This window comes from Vespula vulgaris, chromosome 18, assembly GCF_905475345.1.
Source record: "Vespula vulgaris chromosome 18, iyVesVulg1.1, whole genome shotgun sequence".
NCBI lineage: Eukaryota > Metazoa > Arthropoda > Insecta > Hymenoptera > Vespidae > Vespula > Vespula vulgaris.
Window position 1 is genome coordinate 3,711,680 of NC_066603.1, and position 14,533 is coordinate 3,726,212.

The following is a 14,533-nucleotide window of genomic DNA, read 5'->3' on the forward strand; positions in this document are numbered from 1 at the left end:
TACATATGCAAGGTAGAGCACGTAACTAAAAACATTTCGACTTTAATCGAAATGATTCCAGTTACATAATCCATTTTGTATATATATGTATATATATATATATATATATATATATATATATATATATATAATATTATAGTATAATAATAACTGTATATATATTTATTTATTTATTTTATTATATATATATTATATTTATTATATATATTATGTATATAATATATAATAGATAATATATAATATATAAATTTATATATAACTAATACACACACACACACACACACACACACACACACACACACATGTATATATATATATATATATATATATATATATATATATATATATATATATATAGTTATATATAAATTTGAAATTTTGAACGATAATTTGATTATTTTATGTATATTATGCATAGAAGTTTTAGAATCATCCGAATGTGTGGACAAGTATCCAGAATGCGATTTGGCGGTCAAGAGTGGACTATGTCACAGGAAGTACTACAGACACTCTTGTTGCCGATGTCGAGACTAGTCTCGTACTATTTAATGATAATTGAAAAATGAAAAAGAATCGTATCGATAATTGATATCGTTTAATTCGAACAGGTTCGTAACCCTTATTATATCATTCTCCTCTTCTCTTAGGTCATTTATATCTCGTAATTCGTATTTAATGAAAAAGTATTGAGATAGGAAGGCGAGTGAATCAAGCTCGTTTATAAAGACTGTTGTTTGAGAGGAAAAGTGTCGCGCATATTTTATTTATATTCTATATATATATATATATATATATATATATATATATATATATATATATGTATATACATATACGATTTTATCAAATAGTTGTATTGTAACTTAAACTTAGCCACATTTTTAGCTGTCACGCTCGCGATAGGCTGCATTTAATATCAAATATTTCACCTCTATAGATCTATTGAAAATTAGAATGAGATCTGACTCTATTCTCTCGTAATTAATCAATTAACGAATGTTTGCTAAATTGGTAAACGCAAAAATAATTTCACCGTTATAGATTCTTTACAATCGATTATAATCGAAAATTGGATTGATGATAGATCGTTCGAATTTCTTTTCACGTATACAGGGTGTCCTAAAAAAGATGGAAATCTTTTTAAGAAACTATTAATTTTAGGACATCCTGTGTATATATATATATATATTCGAGATTTTCGAATTAACATCATCCGACATCGAATCTATATATACCTCGAAACATATCGTAGAATTATTAATAAATTTTATTATGTAAAATCTGATTAAAGAAGTTTCACTTCTTTCATGGATGACAAAATGTTTTTGCACGAAAGCATGATTATTAGGATCATATTAAATAAAAATATAGTCAATCGATGTATAAGTCTCATTGTAGATGCTAGCATACTACGAATGAAGCAATACATTAGCGATACTTAGCTTTTGTGCCACGAATATCCCTTAAAAAAAAAAGAAAAAAATAACGTGCTCGATGTTCATTGTGCATAGCATGTAAGACGATTTGACGAATTTTATTTAACATTTATTTTTTTATTTCTTTTTTTTGTCGTTTTCAAGATCAATCGGTCATTAGTAAGAATTGTAAAAGTTTTGTGATAGAAATATAAAAATAATTCCGATTGTTAGAAGATAATAACAATTTACTTTTGAGAAACGTCAGCATTCCGTTAATTATTTCATTAATTATCCTTGATACTTGAAAAACTTAACTGGAAATAGTTTATTTGGTAAGTACACATTGATATATACATACAATATATCCGTGATATTTGATAAATTAATAATTTTCAATCGTGTAGCGCCTTAATCATCGCAACCCGTCGTGTCTCTACGCATATAGAGAGAAAGAGGAAATATAATGAAAACTATTGCGAGTATGAGATGTGAAAATGGATTCTACTATTAATTTTCCACTCAAAAGATTCCTGAAACGATAAAAAAATATATTAAAAGGAAAATAAAACGAAAAAGAAGAAACATAAATAATAATCGTTAAACTTGTCGAACAATTATGAAAATTCATCGACATTTTAAACAAACACGGACGTTACCGTCTCGTTATTCGTAGAACGTACGAATCTACATCGTCGTATCTATTTTTGACCTAGTTATATAACTATAAATATGTATATTCTCTTGAATATACATAGTCGAACAAAAGCATCGTATTCGCGAAGAAATGTTAGTCTCGTCTAAGAACGTAATACGATTGAAACTATGATGCTATGATAATGATTTTTTCACTATCATTCATCATAATTTAATATCTCTTAAATTTCGTTATCGTATTTTCTTTCAAACATATTCGCGAAGAAATAGATCATTTTCTGTATACATTGTTTGTTTAATTATAACAAGATCAAGTTTTTCTCTACATTTTCGTGATATGGATCGTGATAATGATCAACACATAAAGGTATTATGCAAGGGATTAAAAGGAGAGTATCAGACTGACACAATAAGATCGGTATTAGTTGTACATTTAAAATTTCTGTTTGTGTACTTGGCATGAATTGGTGTATTCCTTTGTAGACTTAAAAATGAAATTAATTTACAAATGTTTTATAATTATTCGTGATAAAAGATATTTGTAATCAGCCAAGTCCACTTAACATACTTTTTAACACACTATCCACCATTTTTTAAATATTTCCAAAGGTTTTCACGTAACAACACTTCGTATAATAAATATAAAAATGTATTATATATTAATATAATATACAAGTCGTGATCAAGTGTTAAAAAGATGTGTTAAACAAGATAGAATATACAAAAGATAGAATTGACGTAAGAAATACATAAATGCAAAATGTTCAAATTTTTGTCAGTCACGTTAAATACTATTGTTAGTAGATATAAATTTGAACAAATGTAATAATCTCGATTGTTATTTAATTGCAACCTTTTTAAAATTTCTTCGAAGACATTATCATTCTTATGAAGCTCGTTTTTCTGCTTCGCTATTCAATTTGGCACCCTTGCCAGTCCATCTCTCTTTCAATTCAACCTTCAATCCTAAGTCTCTTAAAGCAGCCTTTATATCGCTTTCTCCTTTAGTTCCATGTATCTTTAGAGCATTGTTTAATATTTCTTCAACGCCATAAGCAATAAATTCTTTGCATTCCAATTTGTTCCTTACAGACATATTTCTTATTGCCCAAGCTGCTTGCTTTAAAACGTTTAAGTTTTTAAGATAGGACTTCATACAATCGATGATTATTCTTGGTGCTCCGCAATCATAAAACACTCCTGCGTTTGATGGGCTTCTTAATGTTAACGCAGAGATACATGCAAGTCCAGCGATAACAATACCTTCAAATTTCTACAAATTTAATAACAATGATAATAATAATGATTAATAATAATTAATATCTCTTTTTAAACAAGGTTTTATCCAAGATCCAAGATGCTTACCTTGAATCTGCTGATTACAGAAACTATTAAAGGTCCACCTCCTGCAGTCACTATGTGCGATTTCACATTGTCATTGCCAGCAAGAGCTTTTAATAATTTCAAAGCTTGCCAATTTAATTTCTCAGAATCAGGATAATTAATGATAATGTCTAGAACAAATTTTAAGCCACCCGCATCTGTCACGTCCTGACAAAATTCATTTCTTACGATTAACGAAGCCAGTGTGATCATCAGGTCACCCATTACCGCTTTCTCGTTTTTGAATCCTATATGAAACAAACGAAGAAACGCATGTACCTTTGACATGCAGAAGTATTTTTAAATATCCATGTAATTCGCATAGAAATATTTACTTATTTAACATTAAATCAGGTTCAAGAAAAATATCATAAGGAAAAATGACTCTTAAATATAAATATAGAATAAAAAGAAAATGAAAAATGAATAGTAACGCAATATAATATTTACTGGACAATAAACCAGTAAGTACATCCAATGCACCCCTTGCTATAACCGTCGCATGTTCATGTGCTTTTCCATATTCATGTCTAATATCATCGTCTAATACAAGTGCTCTAATTACGGAGCATGCATCTCGTACTTCCGATGCTGTCGCATTATCACGAGTTAATATCTTTTTAAGTCTATTAAAAATATCAGCATTAAATATGTTTTGTCTGTTTGCTTCGTGTTTGATACAACATGCTCTTATCCAACGTAACAAACATTGTAACACCAATTTGTCCTCCTGTTTATCTAAAATTCTACAAAATAAAAGAATTTCTCTTTGTTATAAGTATTACATAATCGACGTAAGCTAATACAATGGATAAGATAAAATATTTTACACACTCCATTTGAATAGAAACACCTTTGTCATCTAATAAATCTGGATTACCAGTCATTAGCGAGGTAATAGTTTCTAACGCAGATTTAAGTATCAAAGTATCATATTTGCAATCTTTCATAATGTTAAGTAAAATACCATAACAACCTCGTTTTCCAGCATATACTCTACGTGCAATGTCCTTATCTAATTGGACAGAAAGCTTATCCAACACATGAGGAATTTTTTCATAATGTTTTTTGGTCAGAGCAGATCTAAGTTGATCTAGGTAAGTCAATATTAAATCATGATCTTGCGTTATAATTAAATCTTTAATAATATTGCTTAGATCTACTCCCTATAAAAGAAAAAAGAACAATGTATTACGAAAGAGCTTGTTATTATATAACGTATATAAAATAAAAAAGAAAATTAAAATAAACTATACGATACTCTAATTATAATGTAATAATAATATTTATAAATTCATTGCATCGATTAAGATTTTTCAATGAAAAAGCAAATGATTTTCATAGACATATAATCTTACAAATATAAAAATAGTTAAGAACGTAAGAAGAAACCTTTTGTTGATCATATCTGTTTCAAGATAAATAATAAACAAAATTAAATACCTGTGAGTTAAATTGTTTTACAGTTTCTTCGATAGCTTCCTCGGGTGACATAGAAAATATTTCAATATTTTCATTAACAGCTTCATTATAAGTTTCTTGACTTATTACACGGGCCATGATAATTGATTTTGAAGCCTTCGTGCCCTAAATTTCTATATAAGGAAATGATACAAGTCTCAGAAGAACAAATCGTGCTTCTATCAGCTTGGTACATATAATAACAAAGAGAAGATAGCTGTCAATTCCAAAGAATATTCCATCGATACATAGAATGGACTACATGTATCCACTGTTAAATAATTGTAGAACTCTAGGAGACAAAGAGGCAAACATTAGATCACCGTATTCTTTCTTTGTCTAACTCAGCATCTTGCACATAATCTTAAGAACCTAGGGATAAATAATGATGATTAAAATTTTTATATAAATTTTCAAACTTCAATGTTTGATATATTTTTTTTTATTTTGATTTTATTTTTTTATTTTTTTACAACAAATAGTTATTGAGATATGCAACTGTTTTCATGAGTTTGTTTCTATGGTTACCATAGGTTTAGGTACTGGATTGTACAACTACGTTAATTCGTTTCTGTGGAAATGTATCGATCAATTACATTTTGCAAGAAAAAGGTAGAATATGATTTTTTAATTTAGACTTTTTTATATTTTAATTAGACATTCTGTATGTTAACGATTAGACGAAATGAATCAAAATGGACTAAAAAAAATCAGATAAAAAAGCTTTTATAAAACTATATGTTTTTCTGTAAATAATAATTTGATTTAAGAAACGTATTAAATTAAATAAATTTCCTTACGTATTAAGAAAATATTAAATTCAAACCATAAATTTCATTAAATAAACAAGATGTATATTATATATATATATATATATATATATATACTTATGTTACTATATAACTATATAACCAAATTATATGATGTATCAATAATAAACATAAAAGTGAATTTTTAGTATAAACATAAATACAATCTGTATTTTATTAAACCTTGTTATTTTTATCTGGATACAGAATATTTTTAAGAAATTCTGTTACTTTCTTAAACCTCATGTTATCCTGTTACAAAATTCCTATTTCATAAAACTATTCTTGAAAATAACTAACATTTCATAAAAATATTCTTGAAAATTGATTTGATTGGATATTTCCATATAAGTGAAAACAATTAACAAGATTTTTCATATATAAAATATATTATAATATTGTATACATATATATAATTCTTATTTTTTATTTTATAATATTTTTTATTTCAAGGTCGTCGATTATAAAATATAATTTATTTTTTATTATATTTTTCCGTTCAACATGCACTATATACTTTATATAGTACCATATCTCATATATCGTATATAACTTATCGATCTTTTAAACTTGGTGTGAACTAAATGAACAATTACGACAATCAAAAATCCCATTTCCATTTCAGAGCGATAAATATTTTGTCCAATCAGCTGTTGAGTATTTTTATTTTAAAGATCAGTTTGAGTGAGTTGGTATGCACATCTATAGTAAATGCGCCATCTGGACTATATTCGTTGAAGTTTATAACATAGCCGCCATGACAGCTGATGCCTCTCGGTGCACTTGACGTTTCATCAGAACATGTCATTTTGTACATTTAATTTCAACAAATGGCAGACTCTTTTTTCGGTTTCGACACAACGCTCTTAGTAAGTATAATTAACTCTAATAATTTCGTTAAAAATATATATTATTCGCATGTGATAAACGAACGATATATAACCGGTAGTGCGTGCTTAATCTTTTTTAATAAACAGGCGCGTCGCGGTAGAAATGTATCATTTTTTTTATTCAATCACTATAGTACATTTATTATTATGTCTATAAATTTAATAAATCGTTTTTACGATTTTAATTTATTATGTTGGAACGTAGCTTTTTATCATCGGCCATTTTTACGCGGTATGAATTTGGAAAAAAAACTCGCATGATTTCGTTTCGTAAATGATCAAAAAGATATATCTCTTAACCTCACTTCCGTTTTATTCGTCCAAAAGGTCATTAACATTAAATATTCGAAAGATAATAATTTTAGATTTTATTTTTAATTGATATACTTACTCCCTTATTGTTTCTATATATGTATATATGTATATATATATATGCATACATATATACATATATATATATATTTATATATCTTTATGAATTTCTTACCCAATAAAATTTACTTTATATAGTGATATGTAAGGATTATTTTGTATATTTTGTTTCTAACATACATTAGATAGGTATTAAAAAATTATTGTATGTTTATTAAATTAGGACGGTATAGAAGATGGGCTTGATTGCCCATTGGAGGAGGATGATTTTGGTGAGGAGGAGTATGATGCATTAAATGATGAAACTTTCGGTTCTGAAGCTACTATTGGAGATTGGGAGAAAGATCATGAGAAACTTGCAGAAATTACAGAGTCTAGTAGATCGCAGCATAAAAATGCTTCTGATAAGAAGGTTATTATTATGAATAGTTATTTATTGAAACTGAAGTAGTACGAATAGAAAAGTATATTTTTGAATTTTATTCATAGAATGGTATCAGTGTCAACATCGAAGATAGTTTATCGCATTTAGTATTAGATGAAAAAGAAGGAATTGTACCTAAACCAGGCGTATGGGATAGTCCTAATATACCATTACCCAAACCTCGACCACCTCCTTCTTTGGCAACTACTTTAAAAAATGTATGTACAGTGGAAGAACTGGAACGGGGTCTTATTGCTAATAGACCCCCGCCTGGTCTTACAAAACCATCTCAACTGCAACAACAAAAGCCAGAAGGGTCATTTATTTTTGAAGCTTTGTCATTAAATGATAAACTTCAAATCAATGGCCTACCTACTTCTCGATTTCCGCCAGGATTAGGTCTACCTGGTCCACATCCCATGGTCATGCCACCAAATTTAAGATTACCGCATTCACAATTCATGCAACATCCTAGATTATTATCTAGTAAGCATTATTAAATACAAGTAAAACATCTGTATTTCTTGAACTTTTTTGAATCAATATTTTCTTTTAGATCAACCTGCTAATGTATTGCGATATCCTCTACCACCGCATGTTATGCTACCACAAGGAGCACAAAGACAGCCAATTCATGGACCATTTACTAGCAATTTTCATGTATGTAGAATTTAAAATTTTCGATTTATAAGAAATTAAAAAAAATTAGAGAAAAAAGATATTTTCAACGGTAATATTATGTTACAGCATCCACCTCATCCTAATTTAGGACCACCACAGTTCCTTCGTCAAGATCATCCAATGATGCCTCCATTTTCTAGTAATCAAGGTGGTCATCAACAACATTCTTTTCCACATCCTGGCAATCAAAGAAACCAGAATAGATTATTTTATTCCAATGAACAACAAGGGAATCATCAGCCATTTTTTAAGAATAATCAGTATCTTCATCGTAATCATGATAGAAATAATCAAAGATATTATCATTATCAACATCACAATCATCCTCAAGGAATAAATGGTTTAAATAATTCTGGAGAATATGATGAATATGCTGGTCTTATGAGTAGTAGAGAAAAACAATGGTTAATCAATATTCAATTGCTCCAATTAAATACAAACCAACCATATGTTGATGACTACTATTATACAGTATTTTGTGATAGACAAAATAAATTAAATGCAAACCAAGAGCAGAAAGATAAAAAACATAATAATAATAATGGATTTCAAAAAGATTCTAGGTACGATTTAAAACAGTAAGAAATTTTATATATTTATAAGTTTACATATATTTTAAATCATTATAGTAAGTTTTTTTATTTCGATTGCTCATTATTAATTTTTTATTTTATTTTATTTTTTTTTTATTTTTTTTTTATTTATAGGAATCGCGAACAACCTCAACATGTTGCATCAAAAGTTGTATATATCCCAGCACAATTTGAGAATTCATTAGGGAAGCTGCAATTTAGTAGTGTTACTGCGCCTCGTAAAATAATCGATATGGATGTTGTTCCAAATAGTGATCCGCATTCAACTTTGCAATCTCAACAAAAAGATACCAAAAAGACAAGACAATTGTTCCTTGAAATTGAAAGGGTATGCATTATTGTTTTATTTTGAATTAAAATATTTCTCAAGAGATTAACTATCTGTTATTATTGCATTTGTTAATTTACAGATGTATACAATACTGTTGAAAATTGAAGATCTAAATAATCCTTTAGCTGTGCTTTCGGAACAACAACAACAACAACAACAACAACAGGACAGTGAAACAGAGACAAACACTGTTAAAAAAACAGGTGCTGAATTAATCTGCATGATGTTAACGTCTATTTCTCAGCTAATACAAGATGACAAAATAGCTAGTATGCTTAGTATTCGTAAAGGAAAGGTAAGTGTTATAACAATTTGTAATATCATCACTCGTTTATATTAAATTCAGTTTGTTATTAAAAACTATATTATATTTTATTATTATAGACATTGCTATTGAGATTTTTACCTCTTTTAAATGTAATCGAATACAGTAGCCAATTGGAAGATTTATGGACCTGTGTATTGAGAAGTTTAGCAATTATAGGTCGTAGAGACACACATTTATTGACAAATTTTTATGCCGAGTTTCGAAGGTGGCTTGACACTGTACAAGATTTTAATACAGTACTACGACTTACAAGAGCATTATCCGAATCTGCTGCTCAACCTGTGAAAAATAATAGTTTAGTTTTTGCTCTCGTAAACAAGGTAAGTGAAAGATCAACTTTTTATATTTTTAAATCAACATTATTGTGCGATAATGAACTCAGAAATTAAATTTTTCCATTACTTTTTAGTTCGGTGTATCTGTACTAGCCTCACTTTTTGAACGAGCAGAGAAGTTATATCCTACAAATGAAACTTTATCTTCTGATTGGTCCAATTTTATAATTACTCTTGTTGAACTAATTGGTGATACATCACCTTGTGTAGCTCCCTGTCAACCAGTCGCTGCAAATACACTTAACCAACATTTAAGTCGGATTTCCAGTTTAAAAATTGACAGGTACAGAGTATTAGAACTTTTGTTAACTGATGCCAACTCTTCACGATAGTGTGATATTACTTGTTTTTGACGATTTTTTAAAAGTTTGTTTTTCAAAATGCAAAAAGTAATATAGACTTGCAAAATATTTTATTATTCTAGTTAGTAATCTTATTAAGGTATCCATTACCTATGAGTATATTCGAAAAATACTGGGTACTATAGTTTTACATGATAGAAAATAATTTTATATGGGAGATATTAAGCGATATAACAATTTAACCTTTATCTTAGATTTTGATCTAATAATTTTGAATTTTGTATCTTTATACTGCATGTAACTTTGTTTAATAATTGCAAGAGAAGGTATTGTTGTAATTTTTGTAATATTTCAACTGAACTATAATAAGAATAGTAAATAATATAACTTCAACTTCTATGATTTCTATTTCTGCAACTAGTTTCTTCTTTTCCATCAAAAAGCTACATGTAAAACTGGTATCTAGTGTGATCCATATTGCACATCTTATCTTCCTATAGTAATCATTCTATATTATTTATAACAAAAAATATTTTGTGATTTATTCAAATAATAAATAATATGAAAGCACAAGTACTAATATCATTGGTATAACATTTAATAATTTATTAAGTTGTAAAATAAATAAGTTCGGTTGCAAATATATGAATATGTTCTAATTATAAGCGAATACAACCAAACTTATTTGTATTACAATCCGATATATTTGCATATCAATATGTTTTGTAAATTTGAATTATGATATAATAACTATTGATTTTATATATTTTTTTACATATATGAAGTCACGAATTTCATATTTAATTTATAATGTATATTACTATTAGCAAAATTTAAATCCAATGATAATTGTACTTGTATCAATTAAAAGAATATGAAAATACCAATCTTTATTGTTAAGATTATAGGCCACCTTTTGGCTTAATTTAAAATATATTTTTGTCGGCATTAAGCATCATAACAATATCACAAAACTTTCAGTGTTATCAATGTATGTAGTCAAAATAGGAATTAGATGCTCAGCTTTTGCAAAACTTATCACACGTTAATAAAAAGTATTTTCTTAAAATCAACTTATTAAATGCATGAAGCATTATATATAGATACGTATACGTTTCAAATTATAATTCAGTTGATGAAGCTAAAATATATCATAAATTTATGCTCCTTTTAGAATAAAAAGGATAACTATAAAATTATCTAAGTACTGCAAAAAGTATAACTCCAAGAAAAGCATCTCTATTGGTTACTTTGTGTTATGCTTTGAATATTATTATGAAAATAAGAATATTGCAATCATTGCATAAGTTTGTATACATGTAAGAAAAAGTATAGCCTTTTTACAATGATTATTACATTAAGAGACTAAATTCAACTTCCGTGAGTTCCAGAATTATAAACATGTGATAATGTTGAATCTGCTATAGTTGCAACAATGGTTAAAGCCTTGTCAATGTTAAAGCCAGGGAATGTTTTCTTTTTTAAGTAAATGTTATTAGATACGAAATTTATAATCACTTTAATACAGTGAAATTACAATTTACATCATAATGAATTTGCAATACTATAAGAATCTAAAATGTAAACTATATAATGACATGGCCTTTAGTACACGATGTAAGTTGATTACTTTTTATTGCAGTATATATTAATACAATCTTACCTTATGTACGTCTAGTTTGTACATAGAGGAATACTGATGAGTGAATGCCTTCGTATATTTTGTAATTGGATGCAGAAAAGTTTTGCTTTTCGCGCCCATGATATGATATTGCATCATTTTGCAAAAAAATAATTGAAAAACTTACAAAAAAAAATAATCTTGTTATTTTATAATTTTAATAACAGAGTTGTAAAGAGGTAGTTAATTCAATTGAATCCTGAAAGCATGTAAACGAGAACTAATAATGTAGAAAAGCACTGTATCGCAGTACTGCTCTTTTTAAGCATAGAGATAGATGATAAATATAATTTCACTGTAATATATACTTGCAAAATTTATATCTGTGTATATAACAAATTTCAAATTTGAAATTTGAATATTTCACAGATGCTGAATGAATAGCTCTTACTTCCAACTTCGCATCTTATATATATATATATAAATATATATATATATATATATAAAGAAATATGTATGTATGTACAAGCATATATATATATAAGCTAATATATATATATATATATATATATATAAGCAAATATATATATAAGCAGATATGTATATGTATATATGTTCGTATTTAAGTATGAATCTAGTTCATACCTAAATATTACAAGAATTTTCATTCATTTTTGCATTAGGAACTTATCTTCACGTGTACATTATGAACATAAGAATTAATACTTATATATTTGGAAACATCTGTATCTCACGTCAACGACCAGCGATCATTCATTTATATGCGATCATTTTCCAGTTTACAAACTTGCTTTCATGTTATGCATTATGTTATGACCATTGCTATGACAATTTTTATTCAACAAGTAGGAATATAATATTATTAAATACTTAATGCACAAAATTCATTTGGTAGAAGACATGATACTATTTGATATAAAGAAACATTACGTGTTTTATGAGTAATTTAAGGATATGTTTTGAACTATCAAAACCAATACAAGTCCTAACTAGCCCAAAAGTTACACTACATTCTTCTTATCACGTAACTGGGCTGCTCTGAGTTGAGAAAAAGCTCATAGCAAATATAATATATGTCTGCTGTCACATAAAAGATTTTAAATAAATAAAATTTTATTATTGTAGTAATATAAAAATATATTTGTGTTAGGACTTGCATTAGATTACGATGGTTCGACGAATACTTAAGTTATATAAAATCACTAATGATATTGTTTCCAAATTATTTTTTGATGCCTTCAATCGACCTATTTATACATATGTTTAAAACAAATAGGACGATGAGGCTAATTATATACTGTTGAAATACGAGCTTGTATGAATGTAAATTTAACAATTTCATAAACGATTTTAAGATTCTACCAAAATGATGTATTAATATAAAAAATCTTTTTATTAATTCTTTTCTCATTCCGTAGAATCATGCATATTTATTTAATACTTGACTTGCCATAATTAATTTTAAGAATTTTCTCATTACTTCAATCTCATTGCCAGCTATTACACATCTAACATATTATTGTTAACGATGTAGTAATAAAGCTAGAGATTCATACATGCTCATATATAACAGTACATGTCTGTTTAAATTTATTAATATGTGAAATGAAAAATATAATAATTATACATCATCTCGATAATGTACTTTTGTAATGCCAATTAATTATTACATGCTTTTGTTAATACATGCCTTTAACGCGTTCGAGATCGCAAGTACATCGCAAGAAATCAAATAGCACTTTTTGTCCAAGTAAAAAGTATGGAAAGATTAAAAAAGGAAAAAAAGAAAATTAAAGAAAAAAGAAAAGGTATATAATGTCTTCTTGTAAACTAGCTAATGTGGTTGAATTGGAAAAGAGACTTGCGTTTGATTTTTACTTAAAGATATATTTTTATAGAAGTACTATGTTTATTCTGTTTAAACAAAATTATTGTAATAGAACCCTACAATTAAGGATCGTTATTTTAACGTCTCTCAAGAGATCCTTATATAGTTTACTACATATATTATGCATGTATTATGTACTCAATGGTACTCTTGTACATGGAAAAAAAAAAGGAGAGATAAAACTGTAAATTTATTATACAGTATAGGAGGATACTTGTAGCTGTTGTGTATGTACAGAATTGACCTAATTTGAAATCAAAGTCTTAAATAAATGTTTTGCATCCTATAATGTTATTTTGTTATTCTTTTAAGTTGATAATGATATGAAAAGAATATGATATATAAAAATGTAATTAATGCAATAATCTAGTTAATATAGATAGTAAATATTATAAGATTACTACTTCTTGTGTCTTGTTAAGTATAATAGATCACTCGTTTAAGTCAATTATTAGTAAAGGAAAATCTTTAATATGAAAATTCAGAAAATTATGAAAGTAGGACTGTGTACAACATATATAGGTATGTATTATACATGCTTTCTTTCCTCCCCAAAGTTATTCTAAGCAAGTAAAATTGACCTATGAAAATTTTAACGATTTGATATTGTAATTCGCAAATTGTAAGAGATAGAAAAAGTTTTAGGACATAAGGTTTTTCTTTTAATTAGTAAAGCATTTATCAATTGTATATAACGACAACAAAATTATAAACAAAAATGTTAATAATTAAAAAAAATTTTTTTTACATAAAATCTTAATCAATAATTTAAATAACTATGAAATAACATAATACTTTCTTTTTAATAAAAATACAAGCTTGGTTCTATCGATGATTTGTCGACAATTGAAAAACTTTTGGATCTTATTATATTATATCGCATAATGAGCAGTGTTTTAATATTTACAAATATCACAAATTTACAAATATCAACTAATTTATACTACATATTTTTGTCTCTCATTAAATAGAAGATAAATTAGATAGAAATAAAAGAAAAATAGTAGATATAACTTACCTTTATT

General features: G+C 27.0%; 3 protein-coding genes across 13 annotated transcripts in view; 2 read left to right on the forward strand and 1 right to left on the reverse strand.

Moving 5' to 3' along the window:
* Nucleotides 1-4,821, forward strand: part of LOC127070335 (papilin-like) — a 95,268-nt gene extending 90,447 nt beyond the window's left edge. For 6 of the 11 annotated variants that reach the window (XM_051008156.1, XM_051008155.1, XM_051008160.1 and 3 more), the window contains one exon: nt 422-4,821. In XM_051008156.1, the coding sequence (XP_050864113.1) occupies nt 422-566 (145 nt within the window). In that variant the 3' untranslated portion in view covers nt 567-4,821. Of the gene's footprint in view, nt 1-418 lie in introns of all 11 variants that reach the window. The other 5 variants (XR_007784471.1, XR_007784472.1, XR_007784473.1 and 2 more) reach the window with 5 other exon arrangements.
* Nucleotides 2,344-5,543, reverse strand: LOC127070343 (armadillo repeat-containing protein 6 homolog). Its single transcript, XM_051008179.1, has 5 exons — nt 4,896-5,543; nt 4,287-4,618; nt 3,903-4,198; nt 3,435-3,700; nt 2,344-3,342 (listed from the first exon to the last, which is right to left on the reverse strand). The coding sequence occupies exons 1-5, from the start codon at nt 5,010-5,012 to the stop codon at nt 2,956-2,958; spliced, it is 1,398 nt and encodes a 465-aa protein (XP_050864136.1). The 5' UTR covers nt 5,013-5,543; the 3' UTR covers nt 2,344-2,955.
* A 911-nt stretch (nt 5,544-6,454) lies between these two features.
* On the forward strand, nt 6,455-13,797 carry LOC127070336 (protein PAT1 homolog 1). The gene is made up of 9 exons (XM_051008161.1): nt 6,455-6,591; nt 7,208-7,396; nt 7,474-7,894; nt 7,965-8,068; nt 8,156-8,652; nt 8,797-9,010; nt 9,093-9,308; nt 9,398-9,661; nt 9,751-13,797. Exons 1-9 carry the CDS (start codon nt 6,553-6,555, stop codon nt 10,006-10,008), a joined length of 2,202 nt encoding a protein of 733 aa, XP_050864118.1. The 5' UTR covers nt 6,455-6,552; the 3' UTR covers nt 10,009-13,797.
* The last annotated feature ends 736 nt before the right edge of the window (nt 13,798-14,533 follow it).

Coding starts and splice junctions, on each gene's coding strand:
- LOC127070343 (XM_051008179.1), bottom strand. CDS start 5,012: ATGGCCCGTGTAATAAGTCAAGAAACTTATAATGAAGCTGTTAATGAA. Junction 4,619..4,895: donor TAAAACAATTTAACTCACAG/GTATTTAATTTT, acceptor TTTCTTTTATAG/GGAGTAGATCTAAGCAATAT. Junction 3,701..3,902: donor ACTTACTGGTTTATTGTCCA/GTAAATATTATA, acceptor TGTTTCATATAG/GATTCAAAAACGAGAAAGCG.
- LOC127070336 (XM_051008161.1), top strand. CDS start 6,553: ATGGCAGACTCTTTTTTCGGTTTCGACACAACGCTCTTA. Junction 6,592..7,207: donor GTTTCGACACAACGCTCTTA/GTAAGTATAATT, acceptor TTATTAAATTAG/GACGGTATAGAAGATGGGCT. Junction 8,653..8,796: donor GGATTTCAAAAAGATTCTAG/GTACGATTTAAA, acceptor TTTTATTTATAG/GAATCGCGAACAACCTCAAC.